General features: G+C 47.8%; 2 protein-coding genes across 3 annotated transcripts in view; one reads left to right on the forward strand and one right to left on the reverse strand.

Moving 5' to 3' along the window:
- DTX4 (deltex E3 ubiquitin ligase 4) overlaps positions 1-6,049 on the forward strand; it is a 32,090-nt gene extending 26,041 nt beyond the window's left edge. The window contains exons 8-9 of one of the 2 annotated variants that reach the window (XM_057727726.1): positions 2,189-2,278; positions 5,725-6,049. In XM_057727726.1, the coding sequence (XP_057583709.1) occupies positions 2,189-2,278; positions 5,725-5,958 (324 nt within the window). In that variant the 3' untranslated portion in view covers positions 5,959-6,049. The remainder of the gene's footprint in view (positions 1-2,188; positions 2,279-5,724) is intronic. The other variant, XM_057727727.1, reaches the window with a different exon arrangement.
- Positions 6,050-9,730: 3,681 nt separating this feature from the next.
- On the reverse strand, positions 9,731-14,058 carry LOC130850105 (macrophage-expressed gene 1 protein). Its single transcript, XM_057729454.1, has one exon. The coding sequence runs from the start codon at positions 13,959-13,961 to the stop codon at positions 11,808-11,810; it is 2,154 nt and encodes a 717-aa protein (XP_057585437.1). The 5' UTR covers positions 13,962-14,058; the 3' UTR covers positions 9,731-11,807.
- Between the last annotated feature and the right edge of the window lie 1,190 nt (positions 14,059-15,248).

A 15,248-nucleotide genomic window follows, 5' to 3' on the forward strand; every position in this document is an offset into this window, starting at 1 on the left:
GGAGGGGAATCCCTGAAGGTTTTGGGCGTGTGGTTAGGATTATGGAAAGTCATGTGATTGGGATGATGCCTTAGGAAGGCCAGTCTGGCCAAAGAGTGAGGGATGACCTGACAGACCAATTAGGAGACCTAATTGCAATCATTCAGCTTCCGGTAATGAACAAGGGAGGGGCCAGGACCAGGGAGATATGGTTGGATGTGAGGGCAAGTGAGACTTCTGGTATGATTCTAGGGCTGCCAGTGGGGGGGCGGTGATAGGGACATGAATGAAAATATGGGCGTCCCAAGAAACAGCCAGTGGCCTTGGTGGGAAGTAGAACAAACTGAAGTGGGCAAAGTCTGGGTGGGGAAACCACTTCAGAGGATGCTCTTTTTCCCCAGACATCAGGACCAAATGATAGAGACCCTGCACTAGGGTGTAGAGGTGCCTGCCTGCTGCCTCTGTAGGTGCCACGGCTCCCCGGGGAAAACCCAAGCGTGTGTCAAAGGAGGTGCAACTGTGCACTGTCCTTACAGTCACTCCATAGACCACCCCTGAGACTCAGTAGCAGAACCCTCAGGGCCACGTCCATCCCTGGAGATTCCAGGGACCACACAGGCTTGGGCTTTCATGCAGTGTGAGGCCCTTTAAGCTCTGCTTTCACTGCAGAATGTGATTCTCTAGGGGAGAAATTCTGAGCGGGGCAGAGGCAGAGTCGTGACTGCTGAGCTTAGCAGCATGTGGGGAGCACACAGCCTTGCTGGGCTGATGCCAGGCAGGCGTCTGTGTTGACCGCATAACAGGCAAGTCCTAGGCAGGAGAGGAGCCGGCAGAGCCGTGGTCAGAATTGCCCATCAGTTGTCCAGCCTGGCTTAGAAACAGCCATGGCCGTGGGAATGTTGTAAATGTGATTTCACATGAATATGAAATTCAGAACTGTCAGGTCCTGCATCTCCCAGAAGACACTGTTGCCTCTTTCTGTTCCCTGTGATCTTTCCTTTCTCTGAGACTCCATTGTACTCATCATGCTGTTAAATTTGCAAAATCGCACATAATCCTGAACCATGCTATTAAAAATTTTTTAATCACATAATTTTTAAATCATTTTAGAACTGTCGTCCATAGCAAGAGAAAATGGAAAATCTGAGTTTTCTTGCAGTTTTGTCGTTCATTCATTGACTTCCTCATTCATTTGTTCAGCCAGGATGCATTTTACTGATCTAGGATCTGTGTGGAATGATCGATATTATATTGGCTTCATCTAGAAAGGATTTTAAAACAGGGTTTCACACACTCTGAGGGGGGCCAGGGGTGTTCAGAAATTATAGACAAACATTTGTGTGTAGGGGGGAAATATGTGCATTATTACTGGGATAAAATCCCTCATTTTTCAGGAGAGTCTCAAGGGGGCCTGGAGACCGTTTTGGATGCTGATTAGGAAGCCTGGCTTTTGGCTAAATTCTGCTTCAGTTTCTTTCCCACCCAGTGACCTGAGACCACTTGCTTAATAGGGGTAGTGGGTTATGACAGTTGAAATCTTAGAAGATTTTTAGTCGTGGATATGCCAACACATATTGTTAAACAGGAAAACAAACCAAAACCCATGAGGACAAAGAAGAAGAATCCCCAAGAAATCTTTCAGATAATTCTCTGATCGCACAGCTCTTGGCTCAGAGATCACAGGCAAGTGCGTTATTCTGAGCAGTTTACAGGTTAAAAAGTCCAGTGCATGCTTCTGGAAACCTGGATTTAAGTTTTGGCAAAGCCATTAATGTTACGGAAGTCATTTAACCTCTGGGGCTGCAGTTTTCCTCTTTTGTAAAACAAAAGAGCTGGAATAGATGATAATGAAGGTGATAAACAGCTACTGAGCTCTGAGTGTGCTCCAGGCGCCAACCTCATCTAACACTCACAATAGTCCCACAAGGTGAGAATCCCGCATCTTCCTTGTTTAAGGGACGGGGAATTAACACCCCAGGAGAGGGCAGCTCCAGCTAACACAGCTGGAGGCAGCAGTTCTGGGTGCAGATGCAGGTCCAAGGACTGGAGTCTGTGTTAAACCACTACTCCTGCTGTTGTTTGGGTCTATTCTCTGTCTAGACTCTGCGGCCATTATTAGTCATCGTTATTTGAGTCAATCACAGCCTGCACTCCCCTCATCGGAAAGATTTTGAGAAATGTTCCTTGTTCTCTTTTTTTCTGCTTTCAGGGGCCAGAACACCCAAATCCCGGGAAAAGTTTCAGTGCCCGTGGCTTCCCAAGACACTGTTACCTTCCAGACAGCGAGAAAGGGCGAAAGGTGAGAGCAGGTTTCAGAGTAGGGCTGGGAAATGTACTTCTCTCTTAGGGCCCCAGGTTTGTTCCCTACAATGCTAAACAGAACTGTGTCTCTTTGAACTCTAGATGCCCATGTAACAAAGTCATAGTCCAGTCAACTAGAAGTAAGGATGGATATATTTAGAGTTTTATTTTTGCAGGGTGGGGGAGGGTGAGCTTTTGGCTTTTTCTTCTCTGGGATTTTACTGGCAATATCATCTATTTTAGGATCCTTCCTCTAGAGCTTTGCTGCCTAATGGCAGGTCCTGAGACCAGCACCAATGGTAACACCTAGGAGCTTGATATAAATGCAGAACCTTAGAACCTACTTTATTTTAACAAGATCGCAAATGATCTGACAGCACATTAAAGCTTGAGAAGCACTGATCTGGGGCGGGGATCTTAATTTGTGGTTTTATGTGTTTGTTTATATTTTAATGAATACTTTGACTTTCCCCCCAAAAGCAGAGGGAAAAGGCACTGGATTTCTGGATTCCTAGTGATTCCTGGTGAGGCTTCCATGGTTCTATAAACTCTAAAATTAGAATTAAAATTTCATGTTCATTTTCCTGTGGATAAGGCCAGAAAAGCATTGGATTCTCAAAAACTTCCCTGATCTCAAAAGGGAAAAGAACTGTTGATTTATTACACAAGAGATGTGTCTTTGTTAGCTTTCTGTAGGTTGTGCTGCGTAACAAACCACCTAAATCTTACTGGCTCCCTTTAATCAGTGTTTATTTCTCACGTAGTTTGGATATCAGTAGCTGTGGCTCGGTTGCTGCTGTGGGTCAGCTTTCATCTGCTCCATGTGGCTTCCTGTTCTGGAATCCAGGTCAAATGAGCAGCCCTTTTGAGGTCCATCCCCTTCCCACAGAACCGGGCAGAGGACCAAGAGAGAATCCAAGCAGGAATGTACAATCCCATTAAAGCCGCTCCTGGAAGCTTATTTCCACTCACCTTTCATAGGCTCCAGCAAGTGATGGGCAAGCCAGACAAGGAGCTGATGCCCTACCTACAGGGAGGCAAAGAGGGTGGCTCCTAGCAAAGAGTGTGGCTACAGTCTCTGACAGGGGAAGAAGCAGATAGTCTGGGACAATAAGAGAGTCAAGCACATCATCTTGAAGTGGTGCCCAATGCAGTGTTCCCAGATGAGGAGTCAGGGCCAGTCCTGATGCCCGTTTGCCCTGCACAACCGCATCTCTGTGCCTGAGATCTACAGCCCCAACTGCTGGCTAAACATCTCCGCCATCAAGTCCTGTGGTTAAAACCAGAATCCTCTTGCCAAGAGCTGCTCCTCTGCCAGTCCTCCCTCTTTATGTTAATGACATACTCTGAATCCCTGGGAACAAAGTGGACACATGAATACCTTGCTCTGAACCACACATTTCTTTTTTTTTTTTAGTTGGAAAAGAGAGAATTTATTTACTAGGCATTTCAGATTATTGTGGGTACCCTTCTTTGATACTACATTAGAACTCAGCAAATAGTATTTTCTTAAGGTCAGTAACAAGTCAGCATTTGAAAATATTTCAAAGAACTTTTGAACTCTTGAACCACACATTTCTGTCTGCAATGCCCTCCAAACCGCTTGACTCTTTTTCTAATCCTGCCACCTCCAAACTAGTTATCTGTCACCAGAACAGTGATCTTGAAAACACAGTTTCTGGCATCAGTCTCCTTTGTTTAACAGAAATGAAGTGAGAGAAAACAAGACAAAATTGTTTGGATGCCTTTCCCTTCCTTCTTTACAAGGACAGCCTTCTTGCTTGATAGACAAGACCTATGACAGTGTGGGTCTGAATCGTCCCCTGTCACCAATTCCTCACCCTTATCCCTCATGTCTGATGTTCCCAGGCCCTCACCTTGGGCTCTTTTGTAGAGGAAGGTAATAAGAACATGTGCTTTGGAACGAGACTTCAAATCCTGCGTTCATATCCTGCCATTTACCAGCTGTGGGAACTGACATAAAGTTGACTTAAGTCTCAGTCTCCTAATCTGTTAAAGAGTGGTGATCATTTCTAGCTGTGTGGACAAGATTTGTAAGAATTAAATGAAGATAAAACACCCAGCGTGGTGGCAGCAATCTTAATTATCCATGCCTTGGGGGGTATGCATTTCCAGTGTCTGTACATCCTTCTCTATTAATATACCTCACATCCTGCCCCCTCTCTGAGACTCAGCTCAGAAGCAGCCTCCTCCACGACATCTATACCAATACCCCCTCTAAGAGTCAACAGAGTCATGATTGAGACCAGGGGCTGTAAAGTCAAGCAGTCCTGAAGTCAAGGCCCCCCTCTGGCACTTTCTAGCTGCATGACCAAGGCATATCTTTTATCTTCTGAGCCTGTTTCCTCTTCTGCAGACAAGGGATAATGAGTATCCTGTCTTAGCCAATTATTAGAACCATCACACAAACCAGTGCCCGGCACTTAGTAAGTAAACACTCAGGAAATGGTAGCTCTTAGTTTCAACATCTGCTATTCTTATTACTATTGCTGTTAAGATTCCCCACCTCCAGCTCACACCATGTTTACAGTTGTTCAGTTTTGAACCTAATGCATTTTTAGTGGGCACCTTCTTCATGCTGGTCAGGGTGTCAAGCATTTGTCTTCCTGAACAAAGATTTGTGTTTTTTTGGCTGAGCTGCACAGCATACAGGACCCTAGTTCCCCAACCAGGGGAAGTGTGGAGTCTTAACCACTGGCCTGCCAGGGAAGTCCCAGAAAGATTGTTTTAACGTAGCTGAATTAGAACGTTCTGCAAGCCCTAATGCCTCTCTGAGCCTCACCGATAAAATAGAGATATAATAGCCCCTGTCAGACTTGCCTCAAGGGTGGTTGTGAGGATCAGGTGAGAAGATGAATACGAAATAGCCTGGAAGAGGTCAAAACGCTTCCACCATGTCCCTGGAGAAATATTCCACAACTTTAGCTATGGGTCAATGAATATCACATTCAGGTGCTTGTGGTGGTCGTGGTAGTGGAGGGCACAGCTCAGATCTCAGATCATAAGTGCCTTGAATTCCTAGATCCCAGCTTTTAAAATCCAGCTATAATGCTGGTACCTAACATTTGGTGAGTCGGGGTGCTAGGTATCACTGTGAAAGTATTTTTCATGTAGATGCTCACAACCTTTTCCTAAGATGCTCACAACCTTTAGAGGCAAATTGTACCATTGCCATTTTATAAGTAAGGAAATTAAAGCTCAGAGAGGTGATGTAACTTGTCCAATGTCACACAGTCGATGACAGAGTCAAGACTTAACTGCAGGTCCCTGACTCCGCTTCCCAATCCCTTTCTATTCACTGTGCTGCTCAGGGCATCACGGTGTAGGAAGGGCTGGGACCCTTGGGAGGACACTCTGCCTTCCAAGGGATAGCCTTTGACCCACACTGGATGTCTGACTCTCATCTCCCACCTTTTCTCTTAGGTCCTGAAGCTGCTGCTCGTGGCCTGGGATCGCCGCCTCATCTTTGCCATCGGTACGTCCAGCACCACGGGCGAGTCAGATACTGTCATCTGGAATGAGGTCCATCACAAGACAGAATTTGGCTCTAATCTCACTGGCCACGGCTACCCAGATGCCAATTACCTGGATAATGTGCTAGCTGAACTGGCTGCCCAGGGCATTTCTGAGGACAGTGCTGCCCAGGAGAAGGACTGAACTGCAGGGGCCTTGGGGTGGGAGGGGCCGTGGGGACCACAGGGCAGGAAGTAGGGAGAGTCCGGGTGGAAGTTGGTGCCGTGCCCTCCTGACCCCCTGTCTCCCCTTCTGTGCTATTTCCGTCTCCCATCCTTCCCAGCCATGGGTGGTGGAGGTGGGTTGCGGAGGGGAGGGGCGGGGGGTGGGAAGGGGAGCCAGAATGAATAAGGTGGTGTCATTCGGAAACCTCATCCAACACAAAGGGGACATGGGATGAAGGATGAAGGCCATCCTTGGTCTGTTCCCATGGAGTTTTCGGTGCTGGGTAGGCAGGGACCCCCCTCACCCCCCTCAGCAGGGGGCATAGCCAGCACACTTAGGGTAGGGCACTCCTTACCCTGGCCTTGTGAAGCCGGAGGGTCACGCCTCAGCTGGCTTCTTGCTGCTTCCACTCTGCTTTGAGAGCGGAGTTTCCGCTTTTCTCTCCTCCACTGAGGTGAGGAGCTCTCACTGTGCAAGACGGGGGGGCAAAGGGGTGAACCGCTAAACTGCTGTGACATCAGAATTCGATGCCTTGGTGTACAGTGAGGAGGCACTTCTTGCCAAGAGGGTCAGGGCGGCACAGGCTCCTGGGAGCGAGCTCAGATCTCATCTCCGTCCTGGCTTCTTTGGGTCCTCCTTGCTCCTCACACCTTTGACCTGTCCAAAGAGGCATCTGGTTCTCTTGTGTGGATGGATGGACTCTGGGATTCCGCTCTGGGGTGGCATCCCACAATGTCTCCAGCCCCTCTCTGATCAGACCAGAGCCTGCATCCCACTTAGCATCTGAACTGTCCTCAGGGAGAGGAGCCCATAGCCTTTTTCCCAACTCATCCCAGACCAGCTCAAAGATTCTGTGAGTTTCATCCAGTCACTGTGAGTGGAGCCCAGGCTGGGCCTTGTGCCATCTGTGTACGTGCATATGTGTGTATGTGTGTGCGCGCGTGTGCACCGCTGGGCCAGACTGGTGGAGGGTCCCATCATGTTCTCACGCTCTGCTTTGCAAGATGTCAAACCCTAGTTCTGATGGGGATGAAACAGCCAGCTGTGGGCCCTCGACTTGCCTCATCCTTTGCCAACCCATCTCATAGTAAACTTGCACCCAGATGGAGACAGGACTGTGCTTGGGGGGATGTGTAAGGTGAGGGCTGGACTGACACCTTTGTATATTTCGTTCAAGATGGGAACTGAACCGGTCTACGAGGGCTTCAATCTGTCTCCGTGCACATTTGCTAATGAAAGCCCGGAGGTGGTGCTGGGCCCCTCGTCTCCCTCATCAACTGCAGATGACCCAGAGCCTGAGGGAGACTCTAGCTCATTCCCAGCAAGGTTGGGACCACATTAGGGTCCCATCCATCCTGCGTCTGGGTTGTGTCCCAAGACCCTGTCTGTCCCCCTCCCCCACATTCCCTTCAACTCCCATTAAGGAAGGAATTGGGGATCAGGGAGGAGAGAAGGGGGATCAAGAAGGGAAACCCAATCCCCCCTTTGAAACTGGGTTCTTTGAACCACGTGTTTAGGGGAAGTTCCTCTGGTTACTAATTTGAATTTATATACCTCATGTCTGGGGGGTTTGACATATATATGCATATATATTTCATAGTATTTGGAAGGTTTTCGATGCTAGAAAGATGGAAATGGAAGAACCTTCAAAAATGGTGTTTAAGTTAGAAGCGGAAGCCAAGCTTTCCTGAGAGCAGGCTCTGAGCTGCTTGCTCTTAGGCCTGCAGACATTTTGACTGTAGGGTGCCCAGTGGGTTTGCCTGGGTGTCACCCAGCTCCTGGGCCATGCTCTCCTCCTTTTCCGAATGACTATAGGGGTGTTAACTGGCTCCAACAGAGGGGAGCTCTGGTAGGAGGAATTGTTCCTGCCCGCTGAGTTCCAGTCTCACCCATCAGTCCTTTATCTCACCAGCAGACCAGGAGATTGGTCCCGAGTGCACTGCACCGCGCGGCAGCTTCCTGCCACAGTCAGGAGGCAAACATCCACACTCAGTGGAAGAGACATCCTTGCAGTGTTTGATGTCACACCCATGCCCTTTGCCAGGCCACCCTGTGCCAGAGATGAGCCTCGTTATAAGCCTAGTACCATCCCCACCTTCATTCAGCACCGTTGTCAAGTGCCCACTGGGCTCCTCACCCACAGGGGATGAGGAAACAGATCGAGGGTCAGTGGGTAGACAGAGCTGTGCAGTAGGCAGTGGGGAAAGAAAGTAGAAGGCTTTGACAACTGGCAGTGGGCAGTAGGGAGAGATTGACTTCCCTGGATCCGGCAGAAGAAGGTGTGGGTGCAGAAGGGGACGGCCAAGAGCAGAGAGGAGAGGATGCAGGGAAGTGTAAGGCAGGCGGTATGCCAGGGGCAATACCCCTTTGAGAGTTTGTCTTCATACCTTCAAGCCTTTCCCACTAGGATGCTGATAGTATCCGTGCCCCGTGGCTCTTCCTCTCTGAGGATGCTCAGCAGGGGCTACCTCATCTTCATGCTGCTCTTCTTGCGGACCTTCTCGGCAGAAGGCATGTTAAATTTCCTTTCTAACACTGTGCCAGGCAAGGCGGGAGGCATTCCCTTGCCCTCTCTCTTGTGCCAACCTGGAAAGGTACAGTCTCGGGTTCGGTGAGAGCCCCCGCCAGCAGAGGCCCTGTGCACCCATCACTTTGACACAGGACGTTCTCCCACCGGAAGCCCTGCTGTGTTCCCGCCCCGGGCGGGGGAGTGCCACGCCTTTCCTTTCATCAGCTTAGCACCAGCAGCCTAGTTTCTCCCTTCCTGAGTCTCCAGGGAGGACTCATGGGATTGGAGACAAAACCTTGTTATGTGCTCATCCCTTAAAAGATGAATTGTGTATGTGTAGTTGGGTGTGTCTTTGTGTTTTCATTCCTCCCCTTGCCTCTTTTGTAAAGCTTGGACTTCTCTGTGGTTTCATACCTGGTCAGAAGTGCTTGTCCTGGTATTGCACTGTCTGGGGCATGAGAGGATTGAGGAAAGGTCCTGTGTGGTACAAGAAAGGGCCCTGCCCTCTTTCCTTGTCTGTGATCACTGGCATTGATGGGGAGGGGGGAGGGGTTGGCTCTGGGAGAGGGCAGGTGAATGTCCTATTGTAAATCCTTGTAACCAGCGTGTTTTGAAGTCCTTGGTGTTGCTCTGTGAGAGGACATCGCCACCTGGTGCTCATGAGATGTCTGTGCAGAACAATAAATGGTAAATGAAGAACCACAAAACTGCTGTCAACCTGCTTTCTGTAGACCAGCACACCTACCTGTGAGGCGCTTGGGGTACCTCCCCAAGTCTGTAAGCAACCACAAGCCCTTCCGCTGAATGGGAGAGTCACTTTTTCTAAGTTTTTTTCCACATCTTTTCTACCCACACATTTGACCAAGTAACCTAGCTTGACTTCTTGTTCCTCTAAAGAAAGAGACCATGTGGCAGGGGAAATGAGTAAGTGAAACTGTGGGGAAAGACCATCTTAAAAATCATGAACATTTGCTTCTTAAAGTTCCCTTCGCCCAACTACAATATTGTGTATGTTGCAATAGTTTACAGGCTGTTTTTCATTTCAAATACATGTTTAGTGTTGACCATCCCGATATTAATGAGAACACAAAAATAAAATGCAATTGCAAAGCCACCTTTGTCACTCAAATGTGTCTCTATTTCTGATAATCTGTGGAGTGTGGTTTTCTTGGAAGCCTGGATTTGTCCTCCCACATATGCCAGCCTGAGCTGTCCAGTCAGGAAAGCAGGATTCTGAAAGTAGAGCCTGTGAACCCCTTGTCTGGGTTTTGAGTTTGTAAAGTGACTTGAGGTATGTAAACCGTAGACTCCCTCGTTCTGATTTCCTGCGGATGAACAGCCAAGACAGAGTATTCCTTAAGTGCACATTTTAATGCTTATTTCTGTGCAATATTGTTAGAAATACAGGTTAGTGACAAACTTTTAATATCGATGAGCAGTTAGTGCCTTAAAAGTCTGGGAGGCTATAGCTATACTTTGTCTCTCTGACTCAGTAAACTTCAAAGAATACACAGGAAAGTCAGTATAGGCGGGAAAGTGGTTAGCTTGGCTGAAACATGCCCACAAAACACCCAGAGGTTAAGGACAACATTTTAACGCTTAAGAAGCGGGGATTTAGTGGGGAGGTTGTAGAAATCAGAGTCTCTGGCTGAGAGCACGGCTCAAATTCTGTGACTCACTTCTCTGTATTGCAGTGGGAGATGAATGTGTGACCCCCCCCCCATCTTCCTACAGGCTGGGATGCTTTGAGCTCCTCAGAAGAAGGACCTAGTATAAGCCTAAACTCTTGACTGTGAATATTAATGAGGACAGGACACATTATCCTTCATAAAAGATAACTCACCGATGACATTTGAGTTGGTGAGCAAATATGTAACTTTAAAAAATGTTGCAGAAGAACATTGACAGATTCACCCCAATAACTACAATTAGGTGAGACATTAAAATTGGGCAAAGCCCCAAAGGCCAAGTAACAATGATGCATCCTGCTAGATGTCCCAGGGAGTTCAGCCTGGAACTGAAATAAACTTGTCACAAATGATGTTGGATGCCTTTCTCGTTTCATTCAAAAACATTGGTTTGATAATGTCAACCCCCTTTCTGCTGGAGAAAAAAATAAGTGTAGGGTACATAATTGGCACTTTCTACTCTGTTTAGGTTTTAGAGATGAAGTGATCCTTAGGTGTGGGTTTACTTTGACTTCTTGCATTTTTCTTATTTCCCACCCCCAGAAAAATTCAGATTTTTTGTTGGAATGTGAGGTGTGTGTGTGTGTGTGTGTGTGTGTGTGTGTGTGTGTTTGAGGGCATGTGTGCCTGTGATGAGAGGACCTGAAGGGGAGACAGTCATCCATGGAAGAGAAAGGGATTGTATTTGGTAACAGATCATGAGATGATAATGCTTGATCTATCCAAACCTGCAGCTCCTTTCTTTTTGCCCCATTTATGATGAGCTAAGAGGATGAAACCAGGTAGTTGGTGGTGGGTACGAATTTCAATATCCCATGAGCACCAGAATCATTTCTAGTTTTCACCCTTTCTTCAATCACTCCTGGTCTCCAAACTATCCCTTCACCCTAGACCTCCTAGTAGAAGCTTATACTCTAAAATATTTTCTGAGGACTTTATGACACTAGTCTGAAGTCCAAGAGTGGCATGGTATCAGTAAGTCTTAACTGTGGGGAAGCTAGAAAAAGTGGGCTTGATATAGGCACCATCTTTTGGTTCAGGTGCTGTTGAGGTGACCCAGAGGAGATCACACAGTTCAGCAATACTGAGCCCTCAAAGCTGAAAAGCAATAGCCAAGCAGGACCTCCTGTGTCTTCTGGGGGTTCTGTCTGCCTCCAGGAGCATGAAATCCAGACTGCTTTGTAAAAAACACAACATAGTAGGGGGATAACACTTAAAGGCATAATTTCTTAGATCTTGTGAGTTGGAAACCACGGCTGACCTCAGATTAAATGTCTTCACATTCAAATGTCAATATTCTCCCTCCTCTCTTTTTACACATAGGCAGTCAGGTGAAGATACTTAATGACACACATAGAAAGAGAAAAGACACCCCCCCTTGTGTTTTAGGCTCCAGGATGACTTTTGCTTAAAAAGCCACAACTGTTCTCCAGCCCTTCCCCCAAACTTGTCCATGCAGCTCTATTCATTTCCTGGCCCAGGGACCTAAGGAGGTCACAAACTTACACCTGCCTTTTGTTGCATTTGCCATGTCAATACTTAGGAAGGAAGAAGGAGAGAGAGAAAAAAAAAAAAGAAAGTCACACTTGAAGCTCTGGCTGGAGATGAGAGAAAAGGTTTCCTGGGAGAGTCTAGGCAGGACTCTGCACCTGCTCTTGGTCAAGGGCGTCTCCATTCACGGCTGTGTCTGGAACCAAACTCTGCCTCTCGTCCTGGACCACCTGGTATCCCCTCTTCCTGTACTTCCGGGTGCCGTAGATGGCCAGGGCAATGATGGCTGCCAGGACAGTGGTGACCCCTAGTGTGACCCCGGCAGCTGCCCCTCCAGACAGACCACCTCTGTCCCCATGGATGAACTTCATGGCCCTGCGAAGCTCCAGAGGCTCTCCTAGCCTCCACTGGTGGGTCTGGGAATCTTTAATCCAGGAGCTTGCAGCCTCAAGATTAGTCACCAGAACAGTGTTGGTGGCAGCCTGGCTCATGAGGGGTGGTCGGGTATAAGGTGGGAGCCTGACAGGAGGCAGAGATCCTCCCGTAAAAAGCCCGGCTTTGACGCAGTAAGACACTTGGCACCCATCGCTGATGAGGGCTAAATGTTGGCTGAAACCCCTGGGGCACTTTTTTAGAGAAGGTGCGCCTAAATCTTTGGATATGGCAGCATCCACCAAGGGGTTCCCGACTGCACAGCTAAAGAACCCACCAAAGGGGACTGAAAACCTGTATCCCAACTCATAGTCCTGAGAGGCACATACCTTGAGGTTTTCAAAAAGTCTCAATGGAAAATAGCCCGCTGGGCATGACTGTGCATTTGTCAAAGGGTTGATGCTCTTACCGCTGAAGAGGCCCCCAAAAAGTAGTCCTGAGTTTTCAGGTACTTGGCTACTGGCCACGCACCAAAAAGCCCTAAATTCTGCCTTGGCCACCCGGAACACGTCTTCACACACGGTCTTGCAGAAGATGAAGAGGGTGCACTTCCGTGGACACTCCAGGTGGTTGTAACCCTCCTCATGGGTCTGGGAGAGCAGCTGGACTGGGGTGTAGCCAGAGGGACAGGAGAAATCACCAGTGAGAGGATTCCTCTGCTCTAAGTTTTGGCAGAGTTGGACATCCTCATTCCCCGAGAACTGGGTACATTCCTGGTAAACTCCGCCAAAGGAGAAATTGGTCATTTTTCCCTCGCAAGAGCCATCATCAGTGTTGGCCTGGAAATTGAAGTTGGGCGAATTGAGATCTGTGCAGCCGGGGTAGGTGTTGAACATGTAATAGCGTCTCACGGCAGTTTCCACCGTCTTAGACAGCTTTTTCACCAAGGGTCCCGGCAAGTCAGGCAGCCTGTCAGGGTTGATGAAGAAATACAGAGGCAGGCCAGCTCGGTCCATGGCCACCAGGTGGTTGGTGATGCCCTCCTGCCAGGCCTGGAGGGTGATGCCTGGGTAAAAAGGGAGCCCTCCAATACTTTGCACCCTGGAGTTGGTTCGGTTGGTGAGGTAGTTCTTGGTGAAGGCATTCTGTGAGGTGTAGTTCTCCTCAAATTTGAAGTTCACGATGTTTAGGAAGGTGATTCCAGCAGACGCTGTCACAGCACTGCGGGTGGTCTGGCTGTCCTGGAGGAAAGAAGATCTGATGTGGTCCTCCTGAATGAGAGCAGCCCCCGCATCCACGCTGGTGATGACATGGGTACCATAGTTGAGGACCAAGAGTTCCGCCAAGTAGGTGGCCATCCGTGTCTGGTTGTTCTCCAGACGCTCAGAGATGTCCATGAGTTCCTTCTTAAATCCCCAGCTTAGCTCCGCATCTGGGTTGATTTTGACTGTGTAGACCAGGTTTCTTACCTGAACCTGGGTAGTTACTGCTTGGTCCTTCACCTGAAGTGTCTTCATCCTCTGGAACTCAGGGGAGAACCTGCCGTTGACTTTGGAAAAAAGGGAGAGCTCCGTGTTGATGGAGTAGGAGGTGCTGCTCTGGTAATTCTCCCAGGATTCCAGGATTTTTGAGTTCATCTCCAGGTTGCTCTGTTTCTGGGGAATGGCAAAGATCTCATCAGGGATGATGTACTGTCCATCCTCTGTGGTCCTGCAGTGGGTGTAAGTCAAGTTCATCACCCGTCCCATGTCCACATTCCGCAGGTTATCCCAGCCGCCTCCAGGTAAGACTGCCAAAACAGGTAGTTTTAAGGCATTCTTGCATTTTTGAAATCCAGCCTCATCTGTCTCTCCCAGAGATTTGTCCATTTTAGCCCATGCTGCCACTGCCCAGATAAGGATGGCACCCCTGAAGCTGTTCATGGCTCAGACAGCCCCAGCCTGACACGCCAGCCCTAAGCAAGCTTGCGGGCAGCCAGCGAGCTTGGGGCAGACTGAACTGTTGGGAAAGAAAGCTGTTGCTGAAACAAAAAGTTCAGCAGTTCTGCTAAAGCCACCAGTTCTGCTTTAGGCTAATCTAATCGCAAAATGGGGAAATGAGAGTTAATTGGAATACTAAGGTCCATTGGGACTTTGAAAAAATTGTGTTGTACTAGATATGCAAACTGAGCCCTCTATCCTTAACAGTTAAATACCCTAACTTTCCCCCTCCTCCCCTAGCCCCAGGCTGGTTACTCTGTAGCTCTCAGAAAAATGTAATCACGCACTTTACTGTTACCCCTAAGAGAGCTCTCCAACTTTGAAAGAAAAGCTTTGGTTTTTGTTTTTTGTTCAGTCCCTTGATGTTTCAGCTTGTCCCTGACCACTCTCTCCTGGCACTTCAGTACCAGTTTCCTTGTCCTGTGTGTACAGTTGGTACCTGCTATTCTACCTTTAATTTTTGCATTCCATTGTTGAGTGCATGTAGCCAGTATAGGTGTGTGAAAATGAATGTGGCTCTTCATTACTCATTTTTTTAAAGCAATAATTCATGTTATATTATTAGGAGAAGACAATTTCATGGTTTTGCTTTTCTATGCTTATGCTAAGTCTATCAAACCCCATAATTTAGGGCAGTGTTTCCAGGCCCATTGATCTAGAACCAGGCTTAATTGAAGCCCAGCTCTGTCAATTCTTTGGGACAACTAGCACATTTGGTGGCAGCCAGGGAATCCAGAGTTAATGGAAACTCCCAATTGCACCCTTATTGCTCCCCAAATTATACCATGATGCTGTCTCAGATGCAGTGCTGAGACTGAAAAAGACATGTTTCAATTCACAGGCAACCTGTATGCATTTTCAAAAGACGGTTTCAAGGAATTGAATTACCACAGATTGTCACTGATGCAGCTGACAGGTGTTTTCAGAAATAATTAGGTCAGTTGCCTAGCTTCACAGACTAAGCATCACTAGTTACTATTAAAACCTTGTGTGGAGCTTCCATATGATCCTGCAATCCCACTCCTGGGCATATGTCCAGAGAAAACTCTAATTTGAAAAGATACATGCACCCCAATGTTCACTGCGGCACTATTTACAATAGACAAGACAGGGAAACAGCCTAACTGTCTATCGACAGATAAATGGATGAAGAAGATGTGGTACATATACAAAATGGAATATTCCTCAGAATGAAATAATTACTCAAGAATGAAGTAATGCCATTTGCAG

Source organism: Hippopotamus amphibius, chromosome 3 (assembly GCF_030028045.1).
Source record: "Hippopotamus amphibius kiboko isolate mHipAmp2 chromosome 3, mHipAmp2.hap2, whole genome shotgun sequence".
Classification (NCBI taxonomy): Eukaryota; Metazoa; Chordata; class Mammalia; order Artiodactyla; family Hippopotamidae; genus Hippopotamus; species Hippopotamus amphibius.